Genomic DNA, 19,671 nt, shown 5'->3' with positions numbered 1-19,671 from the left:
GAGTCCCCACAACAACCCTATGAGGGCTCCTTTGTTATTGCCCCCATTTTACTGATGAGGAATCAAGGTTCAGGGAGGTTCAGTGACTTACCAAGTTTTATCGTTAGCAAGTGGATAAGTCGAAATTTGAACTTGGGCACTTCGGCTCCAGAGTCTGGAGTCGGGGCCACTATCCTGCACTGTGTCTAAGGAGGAGGGTGTGTGCGTGAGCCACTCACACAGGGACAGTTAGTGAGTATTTACAGGTGTCGGACTTCCAGTCTCTAATTAGAGTCCTGGCACCCCTCCCTCCAGACTCTGTCCTGAGTCCCAGCATGGCTCGTTGTCTCCGTGGTTACCAGCCGAGTCCAAGCAACCATCCGGTCCCCTGCCTGTCGTCCTTCTTTCCTTCTCAGCCCCAGAGTCCATTCTCCTTCCAGCAGTCAGAGTGATCTTTTAATTTTATTTATTTATTTTAAAATAATGGAAGGGGCGCCTGGGTGGTGCAGTCGGTTAAGCGTCCGGCTTCAGCCAGGTCACGATCTCGCGGTCCGTGAGTTCGAGCCCCGCGTCAGGCTCTGGGCTGATGGCTCAGAGCCTGGAGCCTGTTTCCGGTTCTGTGTCTCCCTCTCTCTCTGCCCCTCCCCCGTTCATGCTCTGTCTCTCTCTGTCCCAAAAATAAATAAACGTTGAAAAAAAAATTTTAAAAAAAATAAAAATAAAAAAAAAATAAAATAGTGGTTGAGCTCATTTATTTTTAAAAAAATTTTTAATGCTTATTTATTAAACTTTTTTTGATGTTTATTTTTGAGAGACAGATTGGGGCGCCTGGGTGGCGCAGTCGGTTAAGCGTCCGACTTCAGCCAGGTCACGATCTCGCGGTCCGTGAGTTCGAGCCCCACGTCAGGCTCTGGGCTCATGGCTCAGAGCCTGGAGCCTGTTTCTGATTCTGTGTCTCCCTCTCTCTCTGCCCCTCCCCCATTCATGCTCTGTCTCTCTCTGTCCCAAAAATAAATAAACGTTGAAAAAAAAAAATTAAAAAAGAGAGACAGAGAAAGAGCACAAGCAGGGGAGGGGCAGAGGGGGAGGGAGACACGAAATCCAAAGCAGGCTCCAGGCTCTGGGCAGTCAGCACAGAGCCCAATGCGGGCTTGAACCCACGAATCAAGAGATTATGACCTGAGCCAAAGTCGATGTCTCACTGACTGAGCCACCCAGGCACTCCAATGCTTATTTATTTTTGAGAGAGAGTGTGAGCTGGGGAGGGGGAGAGAGAGAGGGAAACAGAGGATCTGAATCAGACTCTGCACTGTCAGCACAGAGCCCGATGTGGGGCTCAAACTCATGAACCATGAGATCATGACCTGAACCAAAGTTGAATGCTTAACTGACTGAGCCAGCCAGGTGCCCCAGAGGGATCTTTTTAAAGCACAGATGTGGTCACTCACTGCTTATTACCTTCTGGTGGCTTCTTCTGCAGCCCAGGAGGTCCAGGGGATACATGGGTCCCTGTCTGCCTCTATGACCCCAGCTCCAGCCACTGTCCTTCTGACAAGATGAAGCTTGCTGTTTTCTCAGGGCATTGACAATTGCTGTGTATCTTCTTTCTGGAATGTTCTTCCCACAGATGTGTGACTAGTTAGCTTCTTCTTTTTTTTAATGTTTATTTATGTTGAGAGAGAGAGAGAGAAAGAGCACACTCATGTGGGGCCGGGGTGGGGAGGAGAGGGGTAAAGAGAGAGAGATGGAGAGAGAGAGAATCCCAACCAGGCTCTGTGCTGGGTCTTGATCCCACGAGCCACGAGATCATGACCTGAACCAAAATCAAGAGTTGGACGCTTAACCGAGTGAGCCACCAAGGCACCCCAGACTAGTTAGCTTCTTTGTACCATCACATCTTAGCTCACATTGTCCCCTCCCAGAGCAGCCTTCTCTGACCACCCTAATGGCAGTAGTCCCTGCCACCACCCTTAATATCTCCCCATTGCCCTGTTTTACCTCCTTCATAGCGGGTACTGCTTTATGAAATTCATTATTGGCACGTGGGTTTATTGTTTCTCCCTCTCAGCTAGGCTCTAGGCTGCCTGAAGGTGAGGGTTTTGTCTCATTTACTGCTGTATCCCCTGTGCATAGCAGGTCTCCTACATGGCGGGTTCTTGAATGTTTTTATGTTGCCTTGAACGAATAAATAATGTGATGGTCCAGATGTGGGAACACAGGGCAAGCTTTCAGGAGCAGGGACGCAAGTATCTGTCATTCTAGGAAGGGCCACCTGGGCAGCCCAAGGAATTTCAGGATCAAACTCCCAGAATCATGAAGTGGAGAGATTTCTTTCATCCTCCTGAAGCCAGGGGAAAGAGGATTCCCTATGATTCCTCCTGACTGCAGGACAAAGGCCTATTACTTCACTTAGGTCTCTTTTGGTGGAGGCTGGGATGAAGCATCAGGGAGAGGAGTCACAGCTTGGGAAGAAATGATGAGCTATGCCTGGGGTTACAGGCAGTTGCCCCCACAGGTACAGGGGCCATAGAATTGTTTAGGGGCCGCTATTAATGACCGGGGGTTGCCTGACTTCCCACAACCACAGACACCTCAGGTGGTGCGGGGGGAGGTAGACTTGGTGGATGCCCCTCCCAGCATGTGTGGCTCTCTGCTCCTGTTCCCACTTCCTGAAAGATGATTGATTCCTTAGAACTTCAAGAGCTGTACCATCCTGGGGATATTTGCAGAGCCCGGACAAACTTAAATATTACTGGACTGGTCATTGAAGCTTGTTGGGTTAGTGAGACTGTTTTTGACCCAGCCTACTTTAATTAATTAATTAATTCAGAGACAGTGCAAGTGGGGGAGGGGCAGAGAGAGAGAGGGAGACACAGAATCCGAAGCAGGCTCTAGGCTCTGAGTTGTCAGCACAGAGCCCGACGTGGGTCTTGAACTCATGAACTGCGAGATCATGACCTGAGGCAAAGTTGGACACTTAACCCACTAAGCCACCCAGGTGCCTCTGACCCAGCCTATATTGAGATTTACAGAGCAGGAGGTACCTACAGAGGGATTTTTAAATGGAAGAGCTCAAAGCAGAGCAAAACCAGAGTGAGTCGAAGTATAAGAATAACAGAGAGCCTTGGGCCAGTGCATTTTAGCGATTGTGCATAACGTGGCTTTATTGCTGAGTTTTTAGGCGGTCAGCACCTCACAGAACTTAATAAGTACATGGTTATTCTGGATAGTGAGGCACTCATCTTTTCTGGTAATCTATCACAGACACCAATTAGTGTGCTGGCACTTCTGACACAAATCTAGAAACCCAGGGAAGTTTAGAATTCAGCTCAGTTTGATTTGGTTGGAGGAATCTGGTTGCTTCTGCTTTCATCTTGACGGTAGGTATGGGCTGGAGATGGAAAGTTCTGGCAGCCTAGCTGAACTGAGGAAAGGTAAATCCACTTAGATCCACTCTGATCACTTTTAATTGCCTTATTCAAGCTTCTGAAAAGGTGTCTGTCGGATATATTGCTGGAGATAATGTTTTAATCTGAAATTCCAGCCATCTGGGTTGGTGGCTGTCTGAAAAGGGACCTTCTCATGTCCTGAGAGATGGGGTTGGCTAGCTCATGACATCTGGGAAAGCTGTCCTGTCCAATGTACATTCTGCAGCTGACTGGTGGTCCTCATGGGAAACATTCGGGTTCTTGGGGTTTGGGTCATGACTGCAGGGATCTGCCCTGCCTGCAGCCCAATTTGTTCAAGCTTGAGCTGACGTTTAGAGAGTGCTTGGGGGAAGTACTTGGGGTGGTGGGGGGAGAGGGGAAGCAAACACATGTAAGAGGTTTGAAAGGAAACCGTTTCATAATGTTTATAGATTGGTATCCTGGTATTGTCTCAGCCATATCCGGCTGCTCCTTAAAGAATTTGTTAAGGCAGATTTTGGGTGTCGGACTAGCGCCTTTACTGCAAGAGTGAGGAAGTTCAGATATAGTTCCTCTGGTTTGAGTGAGAGTGACATGTGCCATTTTTGCTGTATGGTTTCCAGGAAAGCACATTCTGTTAAGACAGATTCCAAGATATTTAACCACTCGGCTTTGACTGAGTGCCTAATTATTTATAGCATGTTCTAAAGTTGCTGGGGTTTCCCTCTTTTGGTTTTTGAATTATTAATGTTTAAAGATTCCACAAATTATAGGGTTTGGACAACCTTCTTTTGAGAACTGTATGCATATTACTGGCTTTCAGGAGACACAACCTTTTTGAGAGTCGATTGAGAGAGAAAAATATACGGGGCTGGTAACTTTCAAAATACATGATTGGGGGAGGGTGCCTGGGGGGCTCTGTTGATTAAGCGTTCTCTGTTGATTAAGTGTTCGACTTCGGCTCGGGTCATCATCTCACGGTTCGTGGGTCCGAGTCCCGCATCAGGCTTTGTGCTGACAGCTCAGAGCCTGGAGCCTGCTTTGGATTCTGTGTCTCCCTCTCTCTCTGCCCCTCCCCTGCTTGTGCTCTGTCTCTCTCTCTCAAAAATAAATAAACATTAAAAAAAAAAAAACCCAAACCCCAAAATACATGATTAGGGTAAGTGTTGGATTGAAGTGACGCTGAAGCTTACCTTTGCATGACACCTTGAAAGTAGAATTCATAGCCACTTAGCCTTGGAAAGGCCAAACTACTGGAATAAGTTGATATCATGCACCAACAATTTTTTTTTAGATTGGGAGGGACTATTATTGTGGTCAGCCTTTTATTTTACCAAGTAGGTACAGTCTTTTCCAATGTAAATGGAATTGGTAATTGATCAGATTGTTGAAACTGTTGGTTAAGTGAGGGAATTGTAAAGAAATATATGCTTCCTTTAAGGGACTTCTTTTCTACTTAAGATATCTAAATGTGTAGTAATTTACTAGTGTTCTGATGTAGACCTAAGCCTTTTCTTTGTTTACTTGCGGGTCTCTTGAAAGAAGGGTTCATTGCTGTTTCTGCACAATGTGTTTCTGCCCACATTGTAGTGTCCTGGAGCCCTTGTTCCAGTTTCTCGGACATGGAGCAAGACATTGTAGACACTTATGAAGCAATCGGATTGAGAAACCTTTCTTTGTTTTTATGTTTTTCCTCCCAATATTTTATAATTCTCTCACTCATTCTGAATTTGGTGGCATTTTTTTTAATGACATGCTTTTATTGAGTCTTTCCAAAGCATTCAATCTGTTTTTTTTTTTTTTTTTTTTAGAAATAGCTGGTTTTTTTTGTTTTGTTTTTTTGCTCACACTCATTTCACTGGTCAATATCTTTTCTGTTTACACTTTTAGTTGATTACTTTATACATGGATTAATTAGCTGACATAATTATAACCAATGTGTATGATTGACCATGAGTTTGAAGGTTTTTGGCTAATCTAATCTACGGCTAACCTAATCTTTGGTTAAGAGAGGGTTTGGTGAAGAAAGTTTCTACTAAATTGTTATGATCCTAATTTCATAAAAGAATGGACATTTGAGCACCCCCAAGCCAGAATAGTAGGAAGGTTTCCCAAGAAAGAACAATTGATAGCTTTCTGCCAATACGATGTGTGTAATTGCCTACAAATTGACTGATACTTTGTTCAGGATGGTGCTCACATGTGGGCTAAGGGCTGGCAGACACTGATCTTATTCACATTGGACATGTTCTCTGTACATGAACTCTCTCTGCTGCATTCCAGGGGTTGTGGCCTAGGGTTCCCCCCAAACCCCTAGTAATCCTACTCATCTGGATGCTGACTAAGGTTGTTGTTTATGAGGGCCCCATGGCCCTCCATCAGTTGGGAAGAGGGCCCCTTGACTCAGTCCAATTCCGCCTACTCAACACAACCCCTTTCCCAAAGCAGCCCACTGTGAACCACAAACTCACATGGCCCTGTCTTGAGGGTGTGTGGTTCTTGCAACAAGAAAGGGTGATTGATGCTCACCTGCTGAAGGAATCACTGAGGACAAGTTCAGAATTAAGGAGGAGGTTAAGACTTTGTTCCTAAGGGTCACGAATAGAGAAGAGACATTCTAAACCTTTGTGTCATAGAATATCTACTTCAGTAGAGAGGAGGTGTTTACTACAGGTTCCAGAATAAAAATTCCATCCTGGGGGGTTTCTCCCACATCCCTCTCCATCACCTTCCTGTCTTCTGTGATACAAAGCCAGATGTCCTCAATTCTGTTTTTTACTAGCTTATTGCTTCATTTTAAGTTATAAAGTATTTGATGAGTCTATATAATGTGTGTATGTGTTATAAAGGATAATGAAACAAACACCCATGTACCCGCCCTCCCCCCCCCTACTGAAGAAATGGTCGCTCATTATTTGGCTTCTTTTTTTCCTTCCAAGGAGGGAAGCAAACATACCTTACCTTAGTCCTAAGCATTAGGTAGCTTAGGGGTCCCACACAGCCCTTGGCCCACTCTCATTGCCTTATGTTAATTAGCAAGGTGGTCAGGTGAGTTGGTCTGCATTATGTAGTATTCTGTACTAAACTGACAAATTGATGCCACTTTTCTTATTTTAACATTATTTTTCTCCCCCAATAAAACCAATGCCCAATTGTGCCTTTATGTTATTTAAGAATCTGGCAATTGGTTTGCCATTCTGACAGCAGCCACATAGAATTTCCTTCTGGTATTCCCACGTAGGATGCTGCCCTCTGTCAAGGGTAGTGAGGGTTTCTGTGACAAAGAGGCAAAAGGTCTCAACCGCTGGTCTCAGCCATGGTGCCCAGTGCCAGCCCACTGGTCATTGGAAAGAGTTGCAAAAGTTCAGATGATGACTTCATTTCAAAATTTCACACAGCCTTTGCAAGATTAATAATGAGCCAGAAAAGCAGAAGGACTAAACCCCAAAGACCTCGTGATCTCCCACCAACTCCTGGCAAGTCAAAGTAGAATGGGTGGAGAGGTAAAGTGTTTTATCTTAAAACACAGTGAGACCTGAGAACAGAAGAAGGAGAAACACGAGGTAAAGTGAAGGAGAGGCTTCCCCGGAGTGGTGTTGGTGTAAGTCTAGGCTTGCTTTCCTGGGGTTGCTATCCTGCAGTTGGGTTTGGTGGAGGCAAATCCCTAGGAGGTAAAGTTGCTTGGCTCCTTTGCCCTTGAGACCCAGTTAATGGTTATTCACTGCAGTAGGCCTACTTTCCAATAGCATCTGGGCAGGTCTGGAGGCAGTCTTATCTGCATTGCGAATGAATGTCCCCCACTGGCATTGACTCTGCTTTAGTGTTTGTCCTGGGCCAGGCTGAAATTGTTACCAGGGCTGCACTAGGATGGCAGGAAGTCAGCATCAGAAGGGGAAGCTACCAGTTCAAGCCTTCCTTTCCCTGAGAATCCCAGGGGTCCAGGGAGGGCCATGCCGGCATGCTAATGGGGAAGAATTCAAGGTCTGGGGTTAGACACCCTGGGGATGGGGTTCTGTCTTTTACTTGCTGAGTGGCCTTGGACAATCATGAAATGTCTCTCAGGGTCCAATGACTTCTCTGCCTAACAGAGTTTAACCAAAGTGCCACAGCCTATGTCCTGTGATTTCAAAGTAACCAAAGTAACCTTCTGGTTCCCACTGTGGGACCTTGGGTCCCCACCAATATCCCTCCAGCAGATCCCAGCTATCTCTGAGAAGTCTCACGGGGCTAGCACCCACATGACCCATAGAAGTCTCCTTCAAGGCTTTCTTACAGCAAAATGTTAGCATTTATTTATTTAAATGTTTATGTATTTATTTTGAGATAGAGAGAGAGCATGAGTGGGGAAGGGGGGGAAAGAGAGAGAGAGAGGGGGAGAGAGAGAGAGAGAGAGAGAGAGAGAGAGAGAGAGAGAATCCCAAGCAGGCTCCATGCTACCAGTGCAGAGCCCAGCATGGGGCTCAATCTCATGAAACATAAGATCATGACCTGAGCAGAAATCAAGACCCAGATGCTTAACCAATTGAGCCACCCAGACGCCCCCCAAATGTTAGCATCTAGTAAATATGAATGGTGATACATGGGCATTTCCTTTTTGTTATGATATTCTCTGTACCTTTTGATAAGCTTCAACATTTCAGAATTAACAACAGATTTTCATGTGTTCATACAATGGAATACTATGTAAGCATTAAAACTAATGAGGGTGAAATGAACAACGCCCTGAACAACAGTGGGAGGGGGGGTGTTAGGAGTGCTGACTCCTGTGCAATTGAAAATCTGCATATAACTTTGACTCCCCCAAAGCTTAACTACTTAGTCTACTGTTGACTGGAAGCCTTACTGATAGCACAGCTGATTAACACTTATTTTGTATGTTATATGTATTACATACTGTATTCTTTCAATAAATAAGTCAGAGAAAAGAAAATGTTATTAAGAAAATCATAAGGAAGAGGGGTGCCTTGGTGGCTCAGTTGGTTAAGTGTCCGACTTTGGCTCTGGTCATGATCTCACGGTTTGTGAGTTCGAGTCCTGTGTTGGGCTCTGTGCTGACAGCTCAGAGCTGAAGCCCACTTCAGACTCTGTGTCTCCCTCTCTTTCTGCCCCTCCCCCACTCATGCTCTGCTCTCTCTGTCTCTTAAAAATTAATAAATGTTAAAACATTTTTTTAAAAAAGGAAAATCATAAGGAAGAAAAATGCCAGAGTGGACTATATGATATTTATTGAAAAAAATCTGCATGTTAATGCACCTGTGCAGTTCAAACCTGTATTGTTCAAAGGTCAATCGTATATACATACTTTAGAGAGCAATTCCATTTTAATATAAGGTACATGTTTTGAAACAGTGGCATCACAGATAATTTTTTCTTTGTTTTGCATTTCTCAAATTTTGTAATTAGACATGTGTTAATAATAATGGCTCTTGCAGTTAACCAATAGCCACCAATAGAAGTTGACTATCCAACCCAGTGCTCAAGTCACAAACACAAGCCTCATTTACTTCTTCCCCAGACCTATGTGGGGAAGCCACCTACCCCAAGGTTCCCAAGGCTGGAACCTTGCCTGTCCACTTTTGGGTGTTCTGATCTGCCTTCCACACCATGCTTCCTGCTGCCCGTTACCCTTGCAGATTGCTCTGGACCTGGGTACCACCATTCCTCGCCAGTGAATGTCACTGGTGACACAGTGACAGCATTTGGGGGAGTACTGATCACCCCTTTGCTATTCTGCCCAGAGCATGAGATAACCCTTCTCTGGCTCTTCATGGCTCATCAGAAACCAGTCATGGAGTGAGACCAAAAGAAGAGGATGCACCCAAGTCAATAGCTCAGAACTACTGCACAGACCAGGGTTCAGACCCTCCAGGGGTTCTTACTTGACAGCGGTAACAGTTACGTAATCTGGGGTCCAGCACAAAATGAAAATACGGGACTCCTTGTACAAACATATTGAGATGATCTCAAGATAGTGACAGCAGGGTATTAAACTAATCACAGGGCCCTTCCAAATGTGGAGCCCCAAGTGACTGTCCAGGTGGCACACCCACAAAGCCGGCCTTGTTTGGAAGGCTTCCATATCACTTCTCAACTGCTTCCACGTGACCATAGACTACTCTTGCCTTACTCCCACTGGAAAAATTCAGGCGTCTTCACACCAACTGACCCTGGTCCCAAAACCAGGAGGAAGAACTTCCCCTCATTCTAACCTGAGGCTTGCTTCCTGTGTCCTCATCTGCTGTCCCTGCATCGACCTCCTCCTGGGGCAGTTGAAAGTTGGGTCATCTGTTTCCTCTACAGGACAGCCTACGCCCACTCATAGGGTGAGGTCTGGCTCCACAGTCCCAGTAAGCCAATTGGTTTATAGGGTGACATCAGTTCATTACCTAAGTTTGATTGTTAATAACCTAAGTCTGGGTATCCAGTCTTAAATGACACCATGTATGGGACACAGTCCAGTTTCATGGGGAGAGTGACAAGTTCAGCTCAGTTCTTTTTCAGTCACTTTTCATTAAAGATTTGAAAATATTGGGACCCAGCCTTCCCCAGGATTACCATGGAGTCCTAAGTTGCTTTTTCATGACTAGTCTATAGCTAACACACCCCCATTTTCTTTGGAAACCACTCTCTTCCACTCGTGGTCAATAGGCCTTGGATGGGACCGACTCCTCCACGTGACCCATTTCAGTCCAATGAGCATTAGATATAGGACTTCATTGGAAACTAGTAGCTGTGAGGATGTGACCTGCACCTGCTGACAGTCATGTGACCCCACAAGAAACCTACCTGTGAATAAAGCTAAGTTAGAGGGTAGAATGTTGATAGAGACAGATGCCATTGTCTGAGTCCCTGGATCCAACTAAACAGCATCGCCAGGCTTCGCACTTACACAAACCAATGAATTTTCTTTTCTTGTTTAAGGTGGTTTGACTTGGGTTTTGTCACTGTCCATCTAAATGATCCTGACCACAAGAGTTCTCTGTTTACAGACAACAATGAAACCTGGGTGGCTTATGCTCAGGGCTGTGGAAATCAGATGAGATAACTTATATGCAGGTGTTTTGCAAACTGTAAAAGGCTATTTGAATGGAATGACCAAGGAAGTACAACTGGTGAGTGGCATAGCCAGGACAAAACCTAGTTTTTTTTTTGATACCGCAAGCCCCATTGTCTTCTTTAGCTAATGAGCTGCCTCCTGCTCTAAGCAAATCCGTGAGCAGGCAGGTGGTGAACAGGGCAGGGGGTGGACAGGGCAGCGAGTGGGCCAGACAAGCAGGTGGTGGTCAGGGGCTACTCTGTGTGGCCTTCTTTGTGTTTGTGGTGCTGCACTATGATGTCTGGAAGAGACCCTGCTCCTCAGGTATGCGGGAGTGAGGATCTCTGAGGGCATGACTGCAGAGCTTACCTGACCCCTTGCCTCTGTCTGTCCCAAGACTCCCTTCATGGACAAACCCGTCATCCCCAGGGGTCGGTCAGAGCTCTGGCAATTTTGAGTTTGACTGGATGTTTATTGGCTCAGATGTTTGGCAATGTTTAGGGAGGGGGTGCCAACTCTGCTGCTACTCATCTGACTTTGCCAAGCTTGGGCCATGGATCTTTACTGCAGGCACTTCTCAGAGGTACACTGGAGAAACCCTCCCTGTCTTGGACATGGACTGGAAGGGATTCCTATCTTTGGGGCCCAGGGCCATTTTGACCTTCAGCATTGGGACCCCCTCCTGGAGCTTTGAAATTTATAGCCCTTCAGATCAGCCCCTGAGCCGGGACTCAGAACTTGGTAGTCTGAGAGAGCTGCAAGCATTTGACCCAGGGGCTGACTTTCCACCACGCGAGAACAAGGGGTCCATGACCTTTAAAAAGTCTTCATAGACACTGAAGTCCATGTGTCATATTGGGCAAAGGTCAGATGGGGCCTGAATCATCTCTGTGCCAGCCCATTGACCCGCCCCATCTGCCACACTCAGTTCCTTGGGGGTTGGGAATGGGCCCTGTTCCTGGGTGCTCAGGAACACATGATACCCAGCAGAAGTTTGTTGAATTCATTCTCAAGATTCTCAACAGTGACGTCCAGTTTCAATGGGGGGCATGTGGGATGGGGCAGTGGTAGGCTATGGAGAAATGGCCCCAATCACCTTTTTCTTCTTTCATGGTCCTCTCCCTTGAAGCCCAAATCCCTAAGGTCCTGACAAGGGCACTGAGAAAGATGGAGGCAAAGATATAAGATGACAACTGTTGGTGTGTCTGATGGGGCCTCTGGAAGAGGGAGCATCCCTACCCCTTTGCCCCCAGTCAGGCCGAGTCCTGGGCATTCTCAAACTCAAAGGCAAGTAGTTCCTAAAGGAGTGCAGGGAACGAGGTCTGGAGAGAACAGCATGCCCCTTCCCCCCATACCAGGAATAAATATAGCCAGGGAGGTAGGGGTCAGGGTAGAGAGGACCTGAGGAAGAAGGGGCCTCAGGAGTTGCACGTTCAAGCTGTGTTCATAGCGTCACCAGCCATCAAACCATATCAGCCTGATTTCATTAAACATCTGAACCCTCCAAGTCTCCTTCTTTTTCTGGATTTCATGCTTAGCAAACAATCCCGAGATAATGTGGCTTGGCATCTAGAACAATACATGAGTCTTGACGAGCCTGCCTGGAGAGATGGATCCACTCTTGAGTGAGTGAGCAAAAGTGGGCTCTGATCCTACAGAGCTGGGGGCTACACGCTGGACCGCTGCCAACACCCTAAATGAGGACACTCTGTGACCCCCTCAGCACAGCTCTTTGCCCTCTCCTGACCCTATCCCAGTGCATGTCCAGCTGTCTAAGGTTTGAATCGGGGCTCTGCCACTTATTAGCTGGGTGACCTCAGGTAAGTTTCTTGTTGTCTTTCTGCCTTGTTTACTCTTATTTATTTATTTATTTATTTCATGTTTATTTTTTGAGAGAGTGCGTACGCACACGTGTAAGTGGGGGAGGGGCAGAGAGAGAGGGAGACACTGATTCCAAAGCAGGCTCCAGGCTCTGAGCTCTCAGCACAGAGCCCGACGCGGGGCTCGAACCCACAAACCGTGAGATCGTGACCTGAGCCGAAGTCGGACACTTAAGCGACTGAGCCACCCAGGCGCCCCATTGTTTCTTCATCTATAAAATGGGATTAAAATGAGGGGTGCCTGGGTGGCTCAGTCGGTTGAGCGTCCGACTTCGGCTCAGGTCACAATCAGGTTCCTGGGTTTGAGCCCTGCATCGGTCTCTGTGCTGACAGCTCAGAGCCTGGAGTCTGCTTTGGATTCTGTCTCCTTCTTTCTCTGCCCCTCCGTTGCCTGTGCTCTGTCTCACTCTATCTCTCAAAAATAAATAAATTTAAAAATAAATTTAAGATGAGATTAAAATGGGGTTGCTGTAGGATTGAATGATGTAAGGTCCTTAGAACAGTGCCTGGCACATTGCTTTATAAAGGGTCTGCTGTTATTATTTAAATTTCTACAATTCCTACCAACTGTGACCTTGAGCAGTGACTTTATTTTTTTCCGTTTCACCTCCATTTCCCTATTTATAATATGGAATTAATAATAACCCTTACTGGAAAAAGCATGTGGTAAGTATTAAGTCTCACAGCATATGTTAAAGTATTTTGTAAACTATAAAATGCTCCACAGATGAATCATGCGTTAATTTTTATCATTTATGATTAACAATTATTAGTCTCACTGGGTCCCTCCAGATGATAGTGCAGAGATGATTTTGTACTTCTCTGTTCCCAACCTCATGACACCTGACAAGGGGAGCAGGAGAAGGGAGAAGAATCTCAGGAAAGACTGTCCCCTACAGAAAACGAGGCTCCTGATGGGCTGGAGGGGGGCTCTGCCTCATCTGGGCTGAGTCTTTACCAGCAATGCCATTTTTTCCGAGGGTTGAGGGCTTCTCAGTGTGAAGCTGGGAGGGGCTGGAAGAGGCAGGGTGCTACGTTCCTGACAGTCCCCTGGAGGTTTGCTCTGATACATGGCAGATCTGCTTTATAGTAAGCAGACTTTCTGGGAGTGGTGTGGATGCAAAATTCAAATAGCAAGGGAGGAGGAAGGGGGCAGGAGGAGGAAGGGGAGGGGAAAGGTTTGCTTTGCCTTTAAAAGGCCCTTAACAACAAAAGAGGAGGAGGGATAGAGACCAAGAACACATTATCACTGGCCCTGCCTATACCTTGTGAAAGGAGGGGTGTGTGTGTGTGTGTGTGTGTGTGTTGGTGGCAGCCAGGGGCAGAGGACTAGTTGTTCAAGACCCTTAAAAGTATGCCATTTGCAGGGGCGCCTGGGTGGCTGTCGGTTGAGCATCCGACTTCTGCTCCCACATCTCGCAGATTGTGGGTTCGAGCCCTGAGTCAGGCTCTGTGGTGACAGTTCAGAGCCTGGAGTCTTCTTTGGATTTTCTGTCTCCCTCTCTCTCTGCCCACCTTCCTCTCTCTCAAAAATAAATAAACATTAAAAAAGCATCCCATTTTCAGAAACACAAAGCATTCAATAGCACCCTCATGTAGATGGATCAAAACTGTCTGCCTCTAAGCAGAAATACAAATAAGGAGGGAGGGAGCAGACTTTGGCATCAGGGTCAGTGAGATAGGAATCATCCGTTAGGGGATTCTTGAGTTCTGCCTGTTTAAACGATTATTTTCATAGGACCTTGTTACCTCGAGGAGCAGGGTGAGGTCTGGGGAGGTTTTGACTGGTACAGTTAGTTAAGGGTTAAGATTTCCAGATCTGTTGTTGGCTGTTGGCTTGGAGCTCTCACTTGGCCCCAGAAAACCTCCTCTGGTTGGCCGGTGGGAGGCTGGTCCAGGGCCACTGTGGACTGGAGAAGCACAGTACTTGAATGCTGTGCAAGTTGGCAAAGGAGCCGTGGGCTCCATTCTCACTTGCCGTCTCCAGGGACTGCTTCTCTTGCCCGAGAACGGGAGGCCAGAAGCAAGGAGCACACTGGGATTCGTTTAGAGCCACTTCAGTTTTCCTGTTTAACAGTTTCCCAGCCTGGTGCTCACCTCTGGCTGTTTACTTCCAGCAAATCTGGGTTTCCTGCCCACAAAATGAAGGAAGTCAAAGCCACTCCCCAGAACAGCTTCTAGGAAAAAAATGTTAGTGGACCAACACTGGTGAGTCCTAGATATTTTCTCACAAAAGACACCAGGAAGCCCAAATTAGAGGGAGGAGTACTTGGGGAGGGAGGCCTGAAGAGTTTGGAAAATGGCTTTGAGATATTGGACTGAGTCACCATCATTTCCTGCTGAGGTTGTCCAAGAGAACCAGCCAGCACCACTCCCCAAGCCAGCTGCCTGCTCTGGGATCTGGGCAGGACAGACAAATTGGTCAAGGGAGTCTCAGACCTGCCAGAGATCCTCAGTGACGTAACACACACTTCATTTATTTATCTGAAAGCGGCCAGAGCCAGCAAGAGAGGAAAACAGGCAAATGGAAACATTCTAACAGGGAACAGTTAACTTTTACTGGCTTGTTTGTTTGTTCCTGAGCTGAGGATGGAAATCGGGCGGGGCTGGAGCTAGTGCTCTGGCTTTGGTTTTACTTTTTTTTTTTTTTTAAAGAACCCCTCCCCCTCCCACCACCGACACTACCTCATTGAGGTACAATGGACTCATTTTGAAAGTAAAATCTCCTCACCTATGGGTACAGGTTTTCCTGTGGAATCAGATTCTTTTACCATAACATTGTTTAAGTGAAAAAAAAAAGAGAAGGATAAGGATAAAGGGTGTGGAAATCACAGGATGAACAGTAGACAAGAAATGTGAAGGAAAAGTACAAGTGAGGAGGGGGGTACTGGAGATGACCTCTTGGCTTTCTCACTCAGCTAGAAGAGTTAGAGCAGAGTCTGAGAGAACGGAAATCCCTTGTAAGACACAGACGTTTTGTCCTTATTTCCCTGATAGTTCCATTTTTTTCCAACAAGGACTAAGCCCTGGATGAATGGATGGACATTCCACATCTTTCTTCCCCCTTGGTCAATAGTCTTTCTGAGATGCTACAGAGGAGAGTGACTTTGGCTTAGCAATGATTTGCCCCTCCTGGAACAGGGTTAGCATGTGGGTGTGCATCAGAGTGCTGGTGGTGGCGAATTAGGAAGTGAGTCTCTTTGTCCTGATGCACTAGCATCTGGGGCAAAGCTCCGTGCTTCATTTTCCTAGAGTTCATGTTAAGGCTCTGGCACAGCAAGAATCCAATCCGTGGGCTGTTCCTGAGTTTCCAAGCCTCACCATTGGTCTCGACCGCTCTCAAGACCATACTGGTAGCAAGAGAGGGCTAGGAGGTCTCTCAGTGAAAGAGAGGCAAGGTTGTTCACATGTTTTAAATTATTTAGTTGCATCAAATATTCAGATTTGTGAGAATAATAGCAACTCTATTTAAAAACTCCAAGCATGTGATGGATGAACTCAATGTTTCCAAGCAGTTCCCAGCTTCCAGCCCACACTCCAGGAATATTCTAAGAGTTACTCAGGCTCATCTGGGTCACCCTCTAACTCTTGGGACTAGCTCAAGTGCAGGTACCATCCAAGGCTGATGATATTTGGCATATGTTTTCCATATAAGTGAATTTTAATGAGAGGTTTTGTTGTGCCCCATGCTTCACCTCCCAGAGAAAGGAAATATTCAGCCTAGAAAATCAGGGCTGGGTCACATGGAAGCCTTGATGAGTGAGTGAGGTGGGTGTGTGAGCTTAAACCCATGGGACTGTGCCCGTGAAGAATGTGTGTGTGTGTGTGTGTGTGTGTATGTGTGTGTGTGTGTGTTTCTGTTTATAGAACTGCCGTTCTTCTTACAAAGATTCATTATTTTAGGTGACACTCCATGTGACACCTACTGAAGTTGCTCTGGAGCCCGAGATATATGCCCTAAAAACAACCACCATGCCAGAGAAATACATATTTACATCTACATATTTACATTATATTATCTAACATCTTCCTTCAAAAGACAATAAGCCAGGTATTATTATTCCCATTTTATAGATAAGAAAAGTGAGGCTCACAGATGTCATTCAAAGTCATATCAAGGTCTGTTTGATTTCAAGCCTGGGGTTTCTATCCACCATACAGCAATGTGTCTTCTCTAGCAAGTTTTAAAAACTATCCTACATAAAATCTGGAAGTCCTGTCAAAACATTAAATGATACTTTCCCCTCTGTAAAGGTAACTTCTGGAGAGGCGAAGGGAGAGTATGTGGAAAGGTGTGTGTGTGGGATTCCTGGGAAGCTGGCAAGGTTCTGTCTTTTAATCTTGGTAGTGGTTGCACAGAGGTGCTCACTTTGTGGTAATGCATCAGGATGTACACATATGATTTGAGGTTTTCTTGTGTTTGTTATACTTCAATAAAAACTTGATCTTAAAAATCATTCTTTCTGGCAACTAATGTTGGAGGGGAACTCTGCTTCCCATGGCCAATATGTTCTAATGAATCAACAAGAATTTCTTGGACTCTATTATATAGCAAACCTAAGCATAATACAAGTATGTTTATTCCCTGCCCTTTTACATAAAGGTTCTTAGGTGGATCACATTAAAAAATCATTCACAATAATAAAATCACATTAGGAGGAGGTGATCAGCATTATATGAAAAGGAAACTTTCTATACATACATTACTCTGTCGGTTACCGGAAGGTTTGAGTGCAGCATCTGCTGTCAAGATGCTCACAATCAAGCTGAAGAAACCAAGCATTCACAAGTACTAAGTAGACATTTGTCTTCAAATATATCGGAAGTTGTCAGAACAGGTTCTCTCCCAATTCGGTGGTAAATAAACCCAAAGGAAGTGAAGTTCTTGTGGGCTACATCCTATATTTCATATGTGGGTAATTGAGGTGGAAAAAGTCACACTAAGCAATAATTTGACAACTTTGACTTCCAAATCTTAAAGCACCAACATGAGTATTTACATCTTTATAAGATGTTTTAAACTTGGAGAGACTCATATATCTAATTACCAGGATGCTATTGTAATTGATTTGTAATTATGTGCCTTTGCTTGAATGCACATTCTACTGAGGCTAGATTCACAACCTTAAAGAATTACATCTTACTCTAGTTTACTTCAGACTGTAACTGATTTAAAACCTCCTGGCTGGGGTAGTTGTTATACATCTCTCTCTTTCTCTATACGTTTAGGGGTTCAGGGATCTGGAGGGAGAAGTCACGTGGACTATTTAAATTTACAGATGCACTTCTGTTAGTTGATTTTCCTTCACTTGTGTCAGAAATAGCCAGTGTGGGGGCACCTGGGTGGCTCAGTTGGTTAAGCGTCTGAATTTCGCTCAGGTCATGATTTTGTGGTTTGTGAGTTCGAGCACTGTATCAGGCTCTGCGCTGATAGCTCAGAGCCTGGAGCCTGCTTCAGATTCTGTCTGTCTCTCTCTCTCTCTTTCTGCCCCTCCCTTGCTCACACTCTGTCTCTTTCTCTCAAGAATAAATAAACATGAAAAGAAGTAAATAGCCAGTGTGATGCAGGCCCATTCGTCTGAAACTTTACTGTGCATATTTATTTCCTAAGGATTGTTTTAAAATACAAATTCAAATAGTAGGTCTTGGGTGGGGCCTGAGATTTCCCATTTTTAACAAGCTCCCAAGTAAGGCCAGTGCTGCTGGCCTGTGGACCACACTTGTACAGAGAAAAAGGTATTAGACTTGAAGTCATGGTTCCTGGCTTTTAGCACAAGCTCTGCCATTTACCACCTTATTTTCTTGCACAAGTCACTTTACCTCTCCGGACTTTAGTTTCCTCAAATATAAACTGTGTAACAGGGGAATAGAGTGGATTGGATTATTTCAGAGCTTGCATTCATGGAATTTTTTATCATTTGTTTATTTAAAATGTATTTATTTACTTAAATAATCTCTACACACAATGTAGGGCTCAAACTCATGACCTTGAGATCAAGAGTCACATGCTCTCCTGACTGAGCCAGCCAGTGCCCCACATTCACGAAATTTTTAAAGTGATATTTTGATTTAAATAATCTCCGAGTGTAGGATCTATAACCTCCGAGTATAGGACCTTAGTCAGGGGACTAAGAGATAAATTGGTATTAGCAAAGTAGGAAATATAAGGGCTCAATGAGGAAGGCAGAGAAAAGGATGAGGCAATAATGACTTCTTGTGGCAAATATAGGCTCTGATTCTTTCAAGGTGATGGATTTTGGATTAAAAGACTTGCCTAGAGAGAGGCTGCTACGTTCCCCCAGCGATCACTCTGAGAGGAAACCTACATTATTGGGGATTGAGTTGCATAAGAAATTTGAATGAGGGAAGCAAGGGATGAGTTACAGCTTTGAAACAAGCAAATGCTTTCCGGTGGGCTAAGAGCAAGTTGTGGCCAGAGGGCAGCTTTCTGGAGCCAGGAGGGAGTCTAATTCCTGCTGTAGATCATTTCTATGTGTGATTTCACCCAAGTTGGCCAGGAATTCAGGTCTGTGACCACAACTCCCAGACATAACAGGGCCGGAGCTTGTGAAGGAAGGGTGAGAGGACAAACAGCCAACCAGAAGGGTCACGGACGGGCAAGGGTGCTCAGGGTACACAGGAGTTCAAATGGATCTGAGGCAGGAGGAAGTGAGTGAGAAAGGGACACAGGTGACTTAAATAAATGAACAGAGATCCTGACAATCTGAGGCGTCGGCCCCTCCCCCAGTGTTTACGCAAGCCTATTTTGAGCAGCAAACAGGATCCAACAGAAGGGGCTCCCAGGCTCACAGATATGGACTGGTTTCTCTTTAAGTCCCAAAGCCAAGTCAGGGGAGTGGAGAGAACTCTTGCTGATGGCGCCCTCTCCCAGCGTTGGGATGGGGGCAGGGGACTGCCGGAGATCTTACCTTATGAAGGACGTGCTCATTGAAGCTAGCTCCCCACTGGTAGGAGTCCAGTCTCTGCTGGTCCATGCCCGGCGTGGAGCCCACTGCTTCTCGCCTTCCAGCTCTCTGCGTCAGCGCTCCCAAAAGCTCGGTCCGGGCTCCGCTGGGTGCGGCAGGCTCGGGTCTAGCCCCGCGGGCCCGGCCGCATCCGGGTTCAGCACTGGACAGCTCTCACAGAGGTTGCGGCGCTGTACCGGGGACGCGGTGGGGGGTGGGCAGGCAGGCGGCGGTTCCCCTTCGCAACCGCGGCGTTTCAGCACCAGGAACAGCGATACCGTCTCCCGGCGCCCGGGACCGGAGTTCTGAGATCCCGTCCGCCCAGAATCCCCCGTCTTGTGACTCCAGGGTGCTGGCAGAGATACAAGATTTCAGTCTAGCTGGTGGTCCGTGTGTATCTGGTT

General features: G+C 46.0%; 1 protein-coding gene across 2 annotated transcripts in view; it reads right to left on the bottom strand.

Moving 5' to 3' along the window:
* The window catches only part of RAB37 (RAB37, member RAS oncogene family), a 55,686-nt gene extending 36,097 nt beyond the window's left edge, over positions 1-19,589 (bottom strand). For both annotated transcript variants that reach the window (XM_045490866.1, XM_045490870.1), the window contains exon 1: positions 19,232-19,589. In XM_045490866.1, the coding sequence (XP_045346822.1) occupies positions 19,232-19,297 (66 nt within the window). In that variant the 5' untranslated portion in view covers positions 19,298-19,589. The remainder of the gene's footprint in view (positions 1-19,231) is intronic.
* Between the last annotated feature and the right edge of the window lie 82 nt (positions 19,590-19,671).

The sequence above is a fragment of the Leopardus geoffroyi genome, chromosome E1 (assembly GCF_018350155.1).
Source record: "Leopardus geoffroyi isolate Oge1 chromosome E1, O.geoffroyi_Oge1_pat1.0, whole genome shotgun sequence".
In the NCBI taxonomy this organism is placed as follows: Eukaryota; Metazoa; Chordata; class Mammalia; order Carnivora; family Felidae; genus Leopardus; species Leopardus geoffroyi.
This window is presented reverse-complemented; position numbering and strand designations above follow the sequence as displayed.